At 33.8% G+C, this 12,749-nt stretch overlaps 1 protein-coding gene across 1 annotated transcript; it reads left to right on the top strand.

Annotated features, from left to right (window-relative positions):
- Positions 1–798: 798 nt before the first annotated feature.
- On the top strand, positions 799–2,624 carry LOC132267095 (UDP-glycosyltransferase 91A1-like). Its single transcript, XM_059768145.1, has one exon. It carries the CDS (start codon positions 861–863, stop codon positions 2,337–2,339), a length of 1,479 nt encoding a protein of 492 aa, XP_059624128.1. The 5' UTR covers positions 799–860; the 3' UTR covers positions 2,340–2,624.
- The last annotated feature ends 10,125 nt before the right edge of the window (positions 2,625–12,749 follow it).

Genomic DNA, 12,749 nt, shown 5'->3' with positions numbered 1-12,749 from the left:
GATTTTAGTAGAAAGAAAATAAATGATAAGGAAGAATTTGGAGGGATAACTATCCTCGTATTATTTTTTCAAAAATGAGAAGATAGGGAGGAAAATGATGGTGGGTTAATTAATATTTTTATAATTCTGAAATTGTCCTTAACAATTAAAAGTAAAAAATCATTATTCCACTTATATCCAATATAATTAAAAAAGTATGGTAGTAATTTAATTGTTGTTATTATTTTTTTTTTCTCCTATATCTTATTCAAATAAAAATATTATTATTATTTTCTTCTTCTTTTTTTTTTTTTTTTTTTTTTTTTTTTTTTTTTTTATCTTTCAAAACATGAATAAAAATTATTGACACCATTTTGCTTCTCTGCTCTCCTTGTACTATCATTTTTTATTATTTTCTCCCTTTTCTCAACGGAGCATAGGGACGGTTGTTTTTTATTCAAGAAAAAGGAAGTGCCAAACTCAAACACAAACATCCTTTTTGTCTTGTTCCAACTTTTCAATCCAACAAAAAGTCCTGCTCAATAGATACACTTTTAGCAAATACGATGACTAGTAATTGTACTTCGATAGATTTTTGCCAGACCTTTTCACTCTCCTCCCCCCGTGGAAAGCCCAACACTAGTGACAATACACTTGCCTAATCAAAAACCCAAACACAATTACCTCCTCGACTTTGACTTTGCGTCCATTGAAAAATTATACCCTTATATATACTAGAAGTATTAAAATAACAATTCTACGCCACCTTTTCAGTTTAAGTGTTTAAAAAAGATGTTTGTTGAGCAAAATTAAGAAGAAGAAACTATTGCCTTAGTTAACAGATACAGTAGACCTCTCTAACAGCTTCAAGTTCTCTAGCCATGGAGTCCACACCTCCCTCAACCATGTCAGAAACTGGTAAACTACACATAGTTATGTTCCCATGGTTAGCTTTCGGTCACATGCTCCCCTTCCTCGAGGTCTCAAGGCTCATCGCCCAGAAGGGTCACAAAATCTCCTTCGTTTCCACTCCTCGAAACATCGATCGCCTCCCAAAACTTCCTCCAAACGTAGCTCCTCTCATCAACTTTGTAAAACTTCCTCTACCCCATGTCGAAAATCTCCCCGAAAACGCCGAGTCCACCTCCGACCTACCTTACCACATGGTCAAGTACCTCAAGAGAGCCTATGATCTCCTCCAACAGCCATTGACAAGCTTTCTAGAAGCTGCTTCTCCTGATTGGGTTATCTATGACATGATACCTTATTGGGTAGGTGCAATTGCAGCTAAGCTACACATTTCAAGTGCTTTATTCTGTATCTTCATTGCCTCTTCTATGACTTATTTCGGACCAGCTTCATTCTTGCTGGAACCTCCAAACGATTATCCGAAGAAGCCGGAGGACTTCACCGTCCCGCCCAAGTGGGTTCCGTTCAAATCAACGGTTGCTTTTCGACTCTTTGAGATTATGCGACTTTTCGACGAGGTGGAAGGAGACGGCGAAGGCGGCGTTCCGGGTGTGCATCGGGTAGGAAAGGGCATTGAAGACTGTGATGTGATGATTCTCAGAAGTTCTTATGAGTTTGAACCAGAGTGGTTGAGAATTCTTGGAGATATTCACCGGCCAAAGCCTGTTATACCGGTGGGTCAGTTACCGGCGATATCTTATCATGACGATGACGAGGACCCTGCATGGAGGGAAATGAAAAAGTGGCTTGATGAACAGAGTAAAGGGTCAGTGGTTTATGTTGCATATGGGAGCGAGGCGAAACCGAGTCAAGCTGAACTCACTGAGATAGCTCTAGGATTGGAGCTATCCGAGTTACCGTTCTTTTGGGTTCTAAGGAAGCGGCGAGGGATGGCCGATACGGAGGTGATTGAGTTGCCGGAAGGGTTTGAGGAGAGAACCAGAGGACGTGGATGGGTGTGCACAGGTTGGGCTCCTCAATTTAAGATACTGAGCCATGACTCAGTGGGTGGGTTCTTGACTCACTCGGGTTGGAGTTCGGTGGTGGAGGGAATACAGTTTGGGAGAGCTCTTATACTATTGACATTTTTGGCGGAGCAAGGGTTGAATGCTAGGGTTTTGGAAGAGAAGAGGATGGGTTACTCGATACCGAGAGACGAGCGAGACGGGTCGTTTATGAGTGACTCGGTGGCTGAGTCACTGAGGTTGGTGATGGTAGAAGAAGGAGGGAAGATATTCAGGGACAAGGCCAAGGAGATGAGAGGACTGTTTGGTGACAGGAATACACAAGACAAGTATGTGGATAATTTGTTAGCTCATTTTCAAAGTCACGAAAAAAGGGGGACTCAAGGAGGAAATTTAAGTGATCCCAATGTAGATGTGAGTGAATAAGGTTGTTTTCTAGCTATAAATGCATGTAAGAGGAGTCTTTTACTAATTAATTAATGAATAAATGAGAATCAACTTTCTGTTCTTATTTGTTGTTTTGGGTTATTTTATTTTATTTATTTATTTATTTATTTTTTTCTTTCTCAGAATTTGGCCGGTGTTTTATTTGCTGTACACTATAGGGTAAAGTGCAAAAAAATCCCCCTGAACTATGTCCGAATTTACAAATAATTTCCTTAAATTATATTTTGCATGTGAATCATACCTACCTAAATTATCTCATTTAGTTGCAAAATGCCCCCAATGCCTTTAACTATTTTTTATTAAATGATCATAATGCAATTTCTTATTGAATTACACTTTATCTTTTTTTTTTTTCTTATTGAAATAAATTATGAAAAAAAAAAATCATATTAATTTGATGATATTCACCATTAAATTTGCATAAATTTACCTTTAATTTTTTAAATTAAATGTTTAAATAAATATCTTAAGTAGAAAAATTAAAAAAATTAAAGTAATTTATTAATTTTTCATGAATTTATTTAATAAAAAAGAAGGTATTTTTTATTTAAGTAATTTATTAATTTTTCATAAATTTATTGAATACAAAAGAAGGTATTTTTTATTTAAGTAATTTATTAATTTTTACATGAATTTATTGAATAAAAAAAGAAGGTATTTTTTATTTAAGTAATTTATTAATTTTTCATGAATATATTATATATTGTATGAAAAAGAATATATTTTTTCAAATTAAAAGAGTTTACACTAAGTATAATAAGTTTTATTATAAATAGTAAAGTTTTAATAATAAGTTAATAATTTTAGCAAATGGTAGTAAACAAATCTATTTGCTTTTTTTTTTTTTTTTTTTTTTCCAATTTATGATAAATTAATACTAATAATAAAATTAAGGTAAATGATATAATAAATAGTTAGATAAGAGAAAAAGGTCAAAATAAAAATAAAAAAATAAAAAATAATAAGAAATGAAAAATTTAATGAGATATGGTAAAATATTCTTTTGGAAGAGTTTATTAACAAATTAATAATTTAGGAGTAATTTGTAGTTCTAAAAAATTATTTTCAAAAGGACAATAATTTAAGAAGGTTTTTTTTACGCTTGAGCCTGTACTATATTAAAGATAGTTTGACTCTACCATTGCAAACAATAAAATCTTATGGTTTTTAAATAATAAAAATTATAAAAATAAAAAAATAAAAAGTCTTACAAACACACAAGCGCACCAAACAAGGACTCAGGACGAAGTAAGAGCCTTATTTTTTTATTTTTATTTTCTTGAATATTTTTATTTATAACCTCATTGACTAAAACAAAGAATTGAACCCTTAACAAAACTAGATACTATCTGACCTATTCGGGTTGGCTTGCAGTTAGTTAATCCGATTTTGAGACTGGTGTAATGATAGTAACTGTTAATATATAGTAAATAATTATTCATATATATATATATATATGAATGGCCATGGCTACTACGTGCCCTTACCTGCAGTCAAACTTCTTTTTTTCTCACTCTGTGTGTTTTCCTTTTGAGCCGCGGGTCAAAGTTAAAAAGAAGAAAATAAATAAATTATATATAGATAAATAATTTGGTGTCTTATTGACTGATTTTTTAAATTGGGTTATACCCTGGTTATTTGTTTACTATCTACTTTCTTACTCATCAGAAATATGGCACAACAAGTTATTTTGGGCACCCCCTTTTTAGCTTTGATCATGCCAATTGAGAAAATTGATTCTCAGGGAATATGCTCTAATTTACATGGTCAGTCAATCACTTTTCAATTTTTGACCCCACCAGTAAATAAGCATATCAATGCTCTTAAAGATAACATTATCTTTAAGGAAAAGTAACTAAATTATTTGCAAAAGGAGGTATCCTCCTTAGCAATTAATCAAAGATTGGTACAACCCACTGAGCAACAGAGATTAATCTCCATCTTGAGATCAGGGAGATTAACAGGACGAGAATTTTGTCATTGGTGTTCTAATCTGCTTAGAACTTCTTTCATGCTGTAATGATTTTCTGCTCTCAGAAAATCTGGATTATCCGTATCCTCATTAGATCGTGCCAAAGCAGAACCTATTTCAAAGACTTTCATCTTGATTTGAGGATCTTGGATATGATCTATAAGATCCAATAAGGATTGTTGAGTAGATGTTAAAACATTCAAGCTTAACCCATTCATTTCAACAATTGCCTTATAATAATCATCCTGAGCGGGATTATAGGAACATCTGGGATTTCCAACTTCTGCTTCAGAGGAAGAGGAAGACTGTAATTCCATAACAACATCCCCATAATCATCTGATGATTCTGGTTCAGAAGAACTAGTATTAAGTAACAATTTACTTAATTGAAGTCTCAGTTCATCTAAAGCTTTTGATCAAAATCAATTACAGCTTTTTAAAACTCAATTTTATGATTTTCTACAAGAACGCAAAATGGTTATACCTTTTGTTTCTTGGTTTTATATGACCAATTATTCTCTTGTTAATATAAACATACTGGATGATTTTCTCAAACCATGGACCACATCTGAAGATAAGGTTTACCACTCTGTCCATCCTCCCACTGAACATTTAATTCTGAAAAGAATTGACCCTGACAGTGGTGCAAAAGTGGAAGCCAAGGCTTATAGCCAACCTAAAATAATTGATCCATCCAGTACTGCTACTAAGAAAGATATTTCTCATGTTTACAGGCAGAACAATTATACGAATGTTTGTTTGCAAACGCTAGGGACCCAGCTTGGGAGAATTGAAACAGGAATAGACACGGTATTAAATACAATTAATACTAAGTGTATTACTGATAAGACTTCTCCTCCAGAAGCTTCCTTATCCAAAGCGTTGGTAAAACCTGCAATTGAAGTTAAAGGCTTCAATCTTTCACATCCTAAGAAGAATGAAGAATTCCTTACTCTTCTTACTCAGAAAATTCAAGGACTTAAAATTCAGACTTTATCCCATGATGAATCTGAAATAGGTTCTGATTCTGATGATGTGTTACCTCATATTAAGGTTTTCCAAACCGATTTTACTCAGATGCCTGAGTTAAACAGAATTGTCTATGATAAAAATATCCACTCTAATACAGCCCCTGCTCCGAGTAGATATTATTATTCCAGACCCACACTTCAAGATATCTTGTATGAAGAAGATTATTTTCATACACAGAAATCTTTTCATGGCAAGACCATTTATGAATGGAACATAGATGGGAAATCTGATTATCAGATTTATGAGGTTATTCATCAAATGTTGATGTATAGCCAAGTTTGTAAAATCAACAACAATACTGACCCAACCATTGCTAAATTTGTCATTGCTGGTTTTACAGGCATTCTTACTGAAACTTCCTCTGTGGAGATCAACCACACAAAGCAATTTTCGAATTCCAAAGATAGTCCTCTTACTTATAGTAAAGCTATCTTTAAGAGGCTTATAAGGCCTAGTGACTGGGGATTAAATCCTAATTTGTCAAGGAAAATATCCTATGGACACAGTTACAATTATTGGGATTATATCTCAGCTTGGACATATTCGTTCTTTTATCAAAATCCGAAGCATAAGCATTCTTGGTTCTTCAAGATATGCCCCCAATCAGTTAAGGCTGATTTCCCAAATTGGGTTATACCCTGGTGGGCTATATTTGGCCCTGATCTAGATATTTTGCCAGAATCAATTCGGCAGTTATACTTGTCATGGCAACATTGAGTGGTTTTCTCAAAATATTGAGTGGGAACCAATCCTTCCTGGATACAGTTCATATCTGCACCACTATCAAATGAGAATGTGAAAAGGATATTATATATATTTAAGATTATTGTTGTAACAAGATAAGGAGGTTAATATTCAAAACCACTGGTCTAGACTCCTCCGCCGCCACCAAAGATGTTAACGTAGTATTATATATGAAATAAAGCTTAAGCTCGAGGCGGAGGGTGTTGGAAGATTAATCTAGACTTATCTAGATCTATCTAAAAAGATTAAATAATACTTAAAAAGGTAAAAAGAATCTTATAATAATTGCTAATACATGAAACATTTTGGTTCATATGAAATATTTTGGTTTATTGTATATATTAAATTCATGTATTAGAAGTATATATGGAGTAGTATAGATAGATGAGTCATGTAAGTGTATGATACACACAAGCAATTGAGCAATACAAGATAAAGAATTCAGTTCTATAAAATTGAGTGTTTCTGAATTGAGTGTTTACTAATTCAGTTGAATATATGTGAGTGTATCCCATTTGTGTTCACTTACCCATCAAACTGCAACAAAGTGGTATCAAAGCTTTGTTAAAAGATCGGCAAAGAAAAATAGCATTTAACAACATGTTTCAATCCTAACTTCCCAAGTTTAGAGGGGAGAATTACAATCAATGGAGTATACAAATGAAGATGTTGTATGGATCTCAAGATTTATGGGAAATTATTGAAAACGGTTTTGTAGAACCGGAGAATCAAGTAGAGCTGAGTCAAGCACAACTCAATGAGTTGAAGGAGAATCGAAAGAAGGACAGGAAGACGTTGTTCTTCATTTATCAAGTAATTGATGAAGTAATTTTTAAAAGAATCTTAACGGCCATTACAGCAAAGCAAGCGTATGATACATTACTGGCCACTTATAAGGGTGAAGATAAAGTTAAAGTGGTGAGATTGCAAGCTCTTCGAATTGAATTCGATACGATTAAGATGAAAGATTTTGAAAGTGTAGAAGAATATTTTAATCGTATTCTTTCAATCACTAACTAATTGAAGGTGAATGAAAAAGATATTCAAGATCAAAAAATTGTTGAAAAAGTCTTTCGAAGTATTCCCAGAAAATGTGAACACGTCATTATAGCAATTGAAGAGTCGAAAGATTTGTCATCTTTGTCAATAAATAGCTTGATGGGATCACTCCAATCTTATGAGCTTCGATTAAAGAATTTTGATTCAACGCCTCTAGAACAAGCATTTCATGCTCAAAATTCTTTCAAAGAATGTTCGAGAGGAACAATAAGTGATCGAGGTGGCCAAGGAAGAGGAAGAAATAGTGAAGGAAAATTTTTTGAGTCTAAGGAAAATGCTAATTTTTCTCCTAATAAAGGAAGAGGAAGAAGAATGAATAGAGGTCGAGGCTGAGGTCAAGGTTGAAGCTGAGTCAGAGGACAAGGTAGAGGTCGTGGTGACTCATATCATCTCCAGTGTTTTAATTGTGGAAAATTGGGGCATTTTCAAGCAGATTGTTGGTTCAAAAAGAATGATAATGAAACAAGCAACAGTTCGACATTCATACACAAGGAAGAAGAAAAGGAAGAAGGAGTTTTCATGTTGGCTTATAATACACAAGAAGAAGTTTTAGAAAATATATGGTATATTGATAGTGGTTGTAACAATCACGTTGCTGGAGATAAAAATGCCTTTGCAAATTTGAATGAATCTGTGACGACCCAAGTTTTTTAACTCGTTGTGTCAGTGATGAATCAAAAGTTGATCCGATAACAGATTTGAAATGCAGAAGTGAAACAAAAAATAAGGTCAATAGGGATATCAATCGTCCCTAAGACACCCAAGTGACTTTCTATGAAGTCATGAAACTCAAAGAAATAACTAGAAGCGAAAACTCGAAGAGAAAGGGTCAAATGGTACCCTATGGCTCCAATGACAACCAAAGGAAACAAAACCTAGTTCAAGTAGACCACATATGCCGTTACATGGCCCAAACATGATTAACGAAGTTGAGTGTAAGTAAACCAATTGGTGCAAGCCTGAAGAAACAGCAACCAAACAAAATCAACAAGGTAGCTCCATTTCGGTCGACCGAAATGGAGCATTGGTCTGCCGAAATAAGCCTAGAAAAAGAAGAGAAAAGAGCTCTCGACCGAAATGGAGCATTGGTCTGCCGAAATAAGCCTAGAAAAAGAAGAGAAAAGAGCTCTCAGTTCAGTTGAACGAAGTGACAAACAGGTCGACCGGTTTAAGGCTCGAGATGAAAAAAATGAGTTTCGGTTGACCGATGTAGAGAACCAATCGACCAAAATAAACCTCGATGGTGAAAATGGCTATTGAAGTTGGAGTTTTTGCTGAACAATGAAATCCAAAAAGGGTTCGGTCAACCGAAACAAGCCATCGGTCGACCGAAACTGGTCAAAAACGTGTAAAATGGACCTGCTATGCACCAAGGCTGAAATGGGTTCCTAAGCCTTATTTAAATTCCCCATGGCATGATCAAACTGAAATATATGCAAGTGTTTGATGATGTGAACATACACGCAAGTGTAGAATGGTATTTTAAATATGCTACAATGGCCTATGGCCTTGTTACAATTCATTTACAACATTTGACATGTTAAGCCTCCAAGTTAGAAAAATTACATTTCATAGGCAGAATTTTAATATGCTAACACTTGCATGTGAACAAGAATGCTTCTAAAGAAACTTCAATTCTCCAAATTCCTCAAGACAAGTGCAATTCTCAAAATCTTGAATCCTGTACCTGAAATATGCCCCAGTAACTTTGGGGTGAGCAACATAAAGTTATTTGTAGGAAATGAGCATGTATCAACCTAACGTTTTACGATTTTATCACCTTAAGTTTAAACATGCAAAAGGGACTCATGCCACTTAACGTCTATGTCAAGATGAGACTTAGGGAGCATCCTAAGCTACCCTAAATCATTTCTAGCATCAATCACATCATCCATGCAATTCAAACCACATAGAAGCATGCTATATAAGGTAACAAGATATAGATTATCAAAGTCATCAACTTGAAATCTAAGATGCATAAACAACTAAATATAACCATTTAGCATAATTGGAATTTCTAGTACCACAAGTCAAGACATAAATTCTCAAAGTAATCAACTTGAAATCTAAAAGTGTGTAAACGACTAAAGTGGGTCATGCCACCTAACGTCTATGTTCCAAATGAATCTATAGGATCATTCCTAAGTCACATTTGAACAATATAGCATAGATATACTTAGCAACATCAAAATATACAATGATTCATTAAAAATCATAAAACATGAATGTACTTAACAACATTAAAGCATGCTATGATTCATTCAAAATCATAATGCATAAATGTACTTAACAACATTAAATCACCAATAACCAAAACCACAAATCACAATTAAGTATTGGTTGTCAACTTGAAATTGAATGCGAAAACAAATAGTGTAAGACTTGGACATCACGTCTCGGACTAAACCAAGAACAAAATGGTTATTCCGGGTATTAACCCGCTGGACAGACCACCCTAGTGCGCACTATCTCCATTGGAAAGAACTCATACCTCCCGCACTAAAGCCAAACTTTAGCCATATCACTTGTAACAATGTCCCAAGACTCCAAAATAAACAAAATAAGTTCACAACTTGTACATAATTTATTTAATGCACGAATTCACCCTCCATGCAAAAGTAGATTGTAACCACACAATACATGCACTAAATCCACAACTACTATAGGATGGCAATGTCAAATCTTCAGTGTGTGACTCGTTATACGCTATAACAATATAATCCAATATTAAAACATAAACTCATAAATCCATTACAAGTCTAAAATCATGCTTTAAACATACTACCAATGTCAAATACATGATTTAAATCAATAGTGCAATAGAAACGGAAATTAATCAAGTGAACTAATTAATATCCCTAGGCTTCAAATCTCAATCAAATGACCTTTAATTAACACATGTTAAACAACATAGCATGGTCATTGCATATGCCAATTCAAAACTTAATTAGGCCATTTGAATAATAAAATGGAATTTAATTAAATCATGATAATCAAATCTCTAAATTCTAAAATAACACCAAATGGTCCAAATTAACATGTGCTAGTATACAAGCCCTAGTCATCACAAATATCAAGTTAAAAACTTAATTAGGCCAATGGAACCATTAAATGGATTTTAATTAATCATTTTAATTAAAATCTCTAGATTTTCATACTTATCCAAATGCTCTCAAATTAAAGTATGTTGAAGAATATGCCAAGACTTAATTTAAAAGCATATCACAGCTTAATTTCATGCAAGGTACGACCATGATAATTAATCTTTTACAAAAGAAAAATATTAAATAAAAGTTGAAATTCTTTTCCAAATAATCCAAATTTAATATATGTTAACAAACATATTAAAACATAATTTATCATTATACCACAATTCATTTCTAAGCTATATACACCCTTGTAGATTAATTCTTATATAAAGAAATAAATAATACAAATTTTCTAGATTTGATACAAGGCATACATATAAGTTGTATAATCATGGGAAACACTCAATACAACACACAAATAATCCTAAAACATCCCCTACCTCAATTTGAGATGAAAATCTCAAAAACCCACCGAAAAAAAAAGTGCTCTGAATCCGACGATACCAAAGGGTTTTGTCAAGGACAACACGTTCTATATGAACCCCCAAGAAGCCCCATCAAAATCACAACTTGATTTCAAACCCAAACTCAAAAAATAGTCAGAAATGGGTTCTAATAAGGGTGAAAGATGCGCGTCATCAAGACAAGCATTAAACACTAAGGCATTACGATGTTTCACTCGAGGGAAGTGGCCGGAAAAAGAAGAAGGGTGGTAGCCCCTTGGCAGCCATGGCTGCCGGCTAAGAGAGAGGAGGGAGAGAAGAAAATTTGATTTTTTTTTTCTTTTAAGTCCCTTATTTATAGAAAATCTCAAAAAGTGCCCTGAACGAGCCCCGCCGGGTCTGGAAAAGTGAAATTTGAGGAGATACACTCAAACAGCGAAACCCTGTGAATGAAAAAGATTCAAAATGACAAAATATGAATAACGAAAGAAACGGCGTCGAAAATCGAGTCCCGAGCAGAAAGTTATGCCCCGAACAAGTTCGGCGGCAACTGGTGCCGGAAACCCTGAAACTGGAGAAAAATAACCAGAAGAAAATTCTAAGAGTGCAAGACTCAACGAAGTGTGAAAATGAATCCCGTATGAGGATCCAGGCTCCAGATGAGGTATTTAGCAATAAATTTTATTAATTACACAATGGCCTCCTCCAAAAAGTGAAAACTGCACTAATGGCCCAGAATGAAAATATCTCCCAAAAATATTTTCTTAAAAACCCCTGAAATAAAATATCTTCAAAAGATATTTAAGAAAAATACCCAAGAAAAGAAAAAGATTCTGGAAAACTATGGATCCATGCCCCTATGGACACTGAAAGCAACCAGAGTACTTTATTACAAAAGTAAAGATACGTATTTCGTGGAAACCACTCAAGATGGGGGTATGTGAAGTCAAAAACCAACTCCAAGCATGAGAAGTGAGGTTACGCCAACAAGGTGACAAACGGGGAAAAGACAAAATAGGGAAAATGACAAAATAGGGAAAAAGACGAAAAATGAATAGTGTTGAAAAATGAAAAATGTGGAATTGACTCGGTCCTCAAAGGAAGTTGTTAATCCAAAGAAAAGAGTCTCGGAAATCACTCTAGAGCACTCGAGACGACACTAAGCGACGATGAACTGAACTCAGAAAGGAAAAAATCAACGAAAAAAAAAATATCCGTGAAAATCTAAGAAAAGAAAGGAAGGAAAAAGACCGGGTCATTACAAAATCTATCCAAAGTAAAGTCAAAACTGGTGATAATAAAAGGCATTACGTTGGAGGAAAATGCGACATTCTTGTAGAAAGCAAGAAGGGGGTGCAGAAGATTACTATTGTATATTATGCTCCAGGTCTTAAACACAATCTTTTGAATGTTGGACAGATTCTGTAAAAGGGAAATGATGTACGCTTCAACAATGATGTTTGTGTGGTCAAAGACAAAAATGGTGGTCTGATTACAAAGGTATAGATGACACAAAACAAAATGTTTCCATTGAAGCTTATGTATGAGAAGATGGTTAGTTTTGTGAGTTGTACGCAGCAGAATATTTAGAAAGTTTTGATTATTTTGAAAATAGATCTTGTGTTTTTCTAACTTTCTTTATTTTATCAATTAATAAATTAATACCATGCAATATAAAGTAAAGTAAAAGTTAGAGATATGTAATACCCCTAATTTCAAAAGGATAATCTCGGTATTATTTTAATTATTTTAATTGCATTTTAATTATTTATTTGATTTCTTGGCTAATTGTTTACTTGTTTAATTGATTTAATTATTTGTTTAAATATGTTAATTGACTTATTTGTTTAAATAAAATTGTGTGCTAAAACGTATATTCAATTTCTTTGTTTAAATTAAATTGTGTGTGATGATGTGTATTTATTTAATAATTTTATTGTTTTATTTTTATATTTTTTAAAGAATCGGATATGGATAGTAGTAATAGATCAACCAATTGGGTTCCATGGACTACTTGAATAAGGGGTTTAATGGGTTTGGATAATTACCC

The sequence above is a fragment of the Cornus florida genome, unplaced genomic scaffold (assembly GCF_030987335.1).
Source record: "Cornus florida cultivar Cherokee Brave unplaced genomic scaffold, ASM3098733v1 CherokeeBrave_3.0.0_Hap2_Chr07, whole genome shotgun sequence".
Taxonomy (NCBI): domain Eukaryota; kingdom Viridiplantae; phylum Streptophyta; class Magnoliopsida; order Cornales; family Cornaceae; genus Cornus; species Cornus florida.
The sequence above is the reverse complement of the archived record's forward strand: the minus strand, read 5'-3'. Positions and strand labels throughout refer to the sequence as shown.

Coding starts and splice junctions, on each gene's coding strand:
- LOC132267095 (XM_059768145.1), top strand. CDS start 861: ATGGAGTCCACACCTCCCTCAACCATGTCAGAAACTGGTAAACTACAC.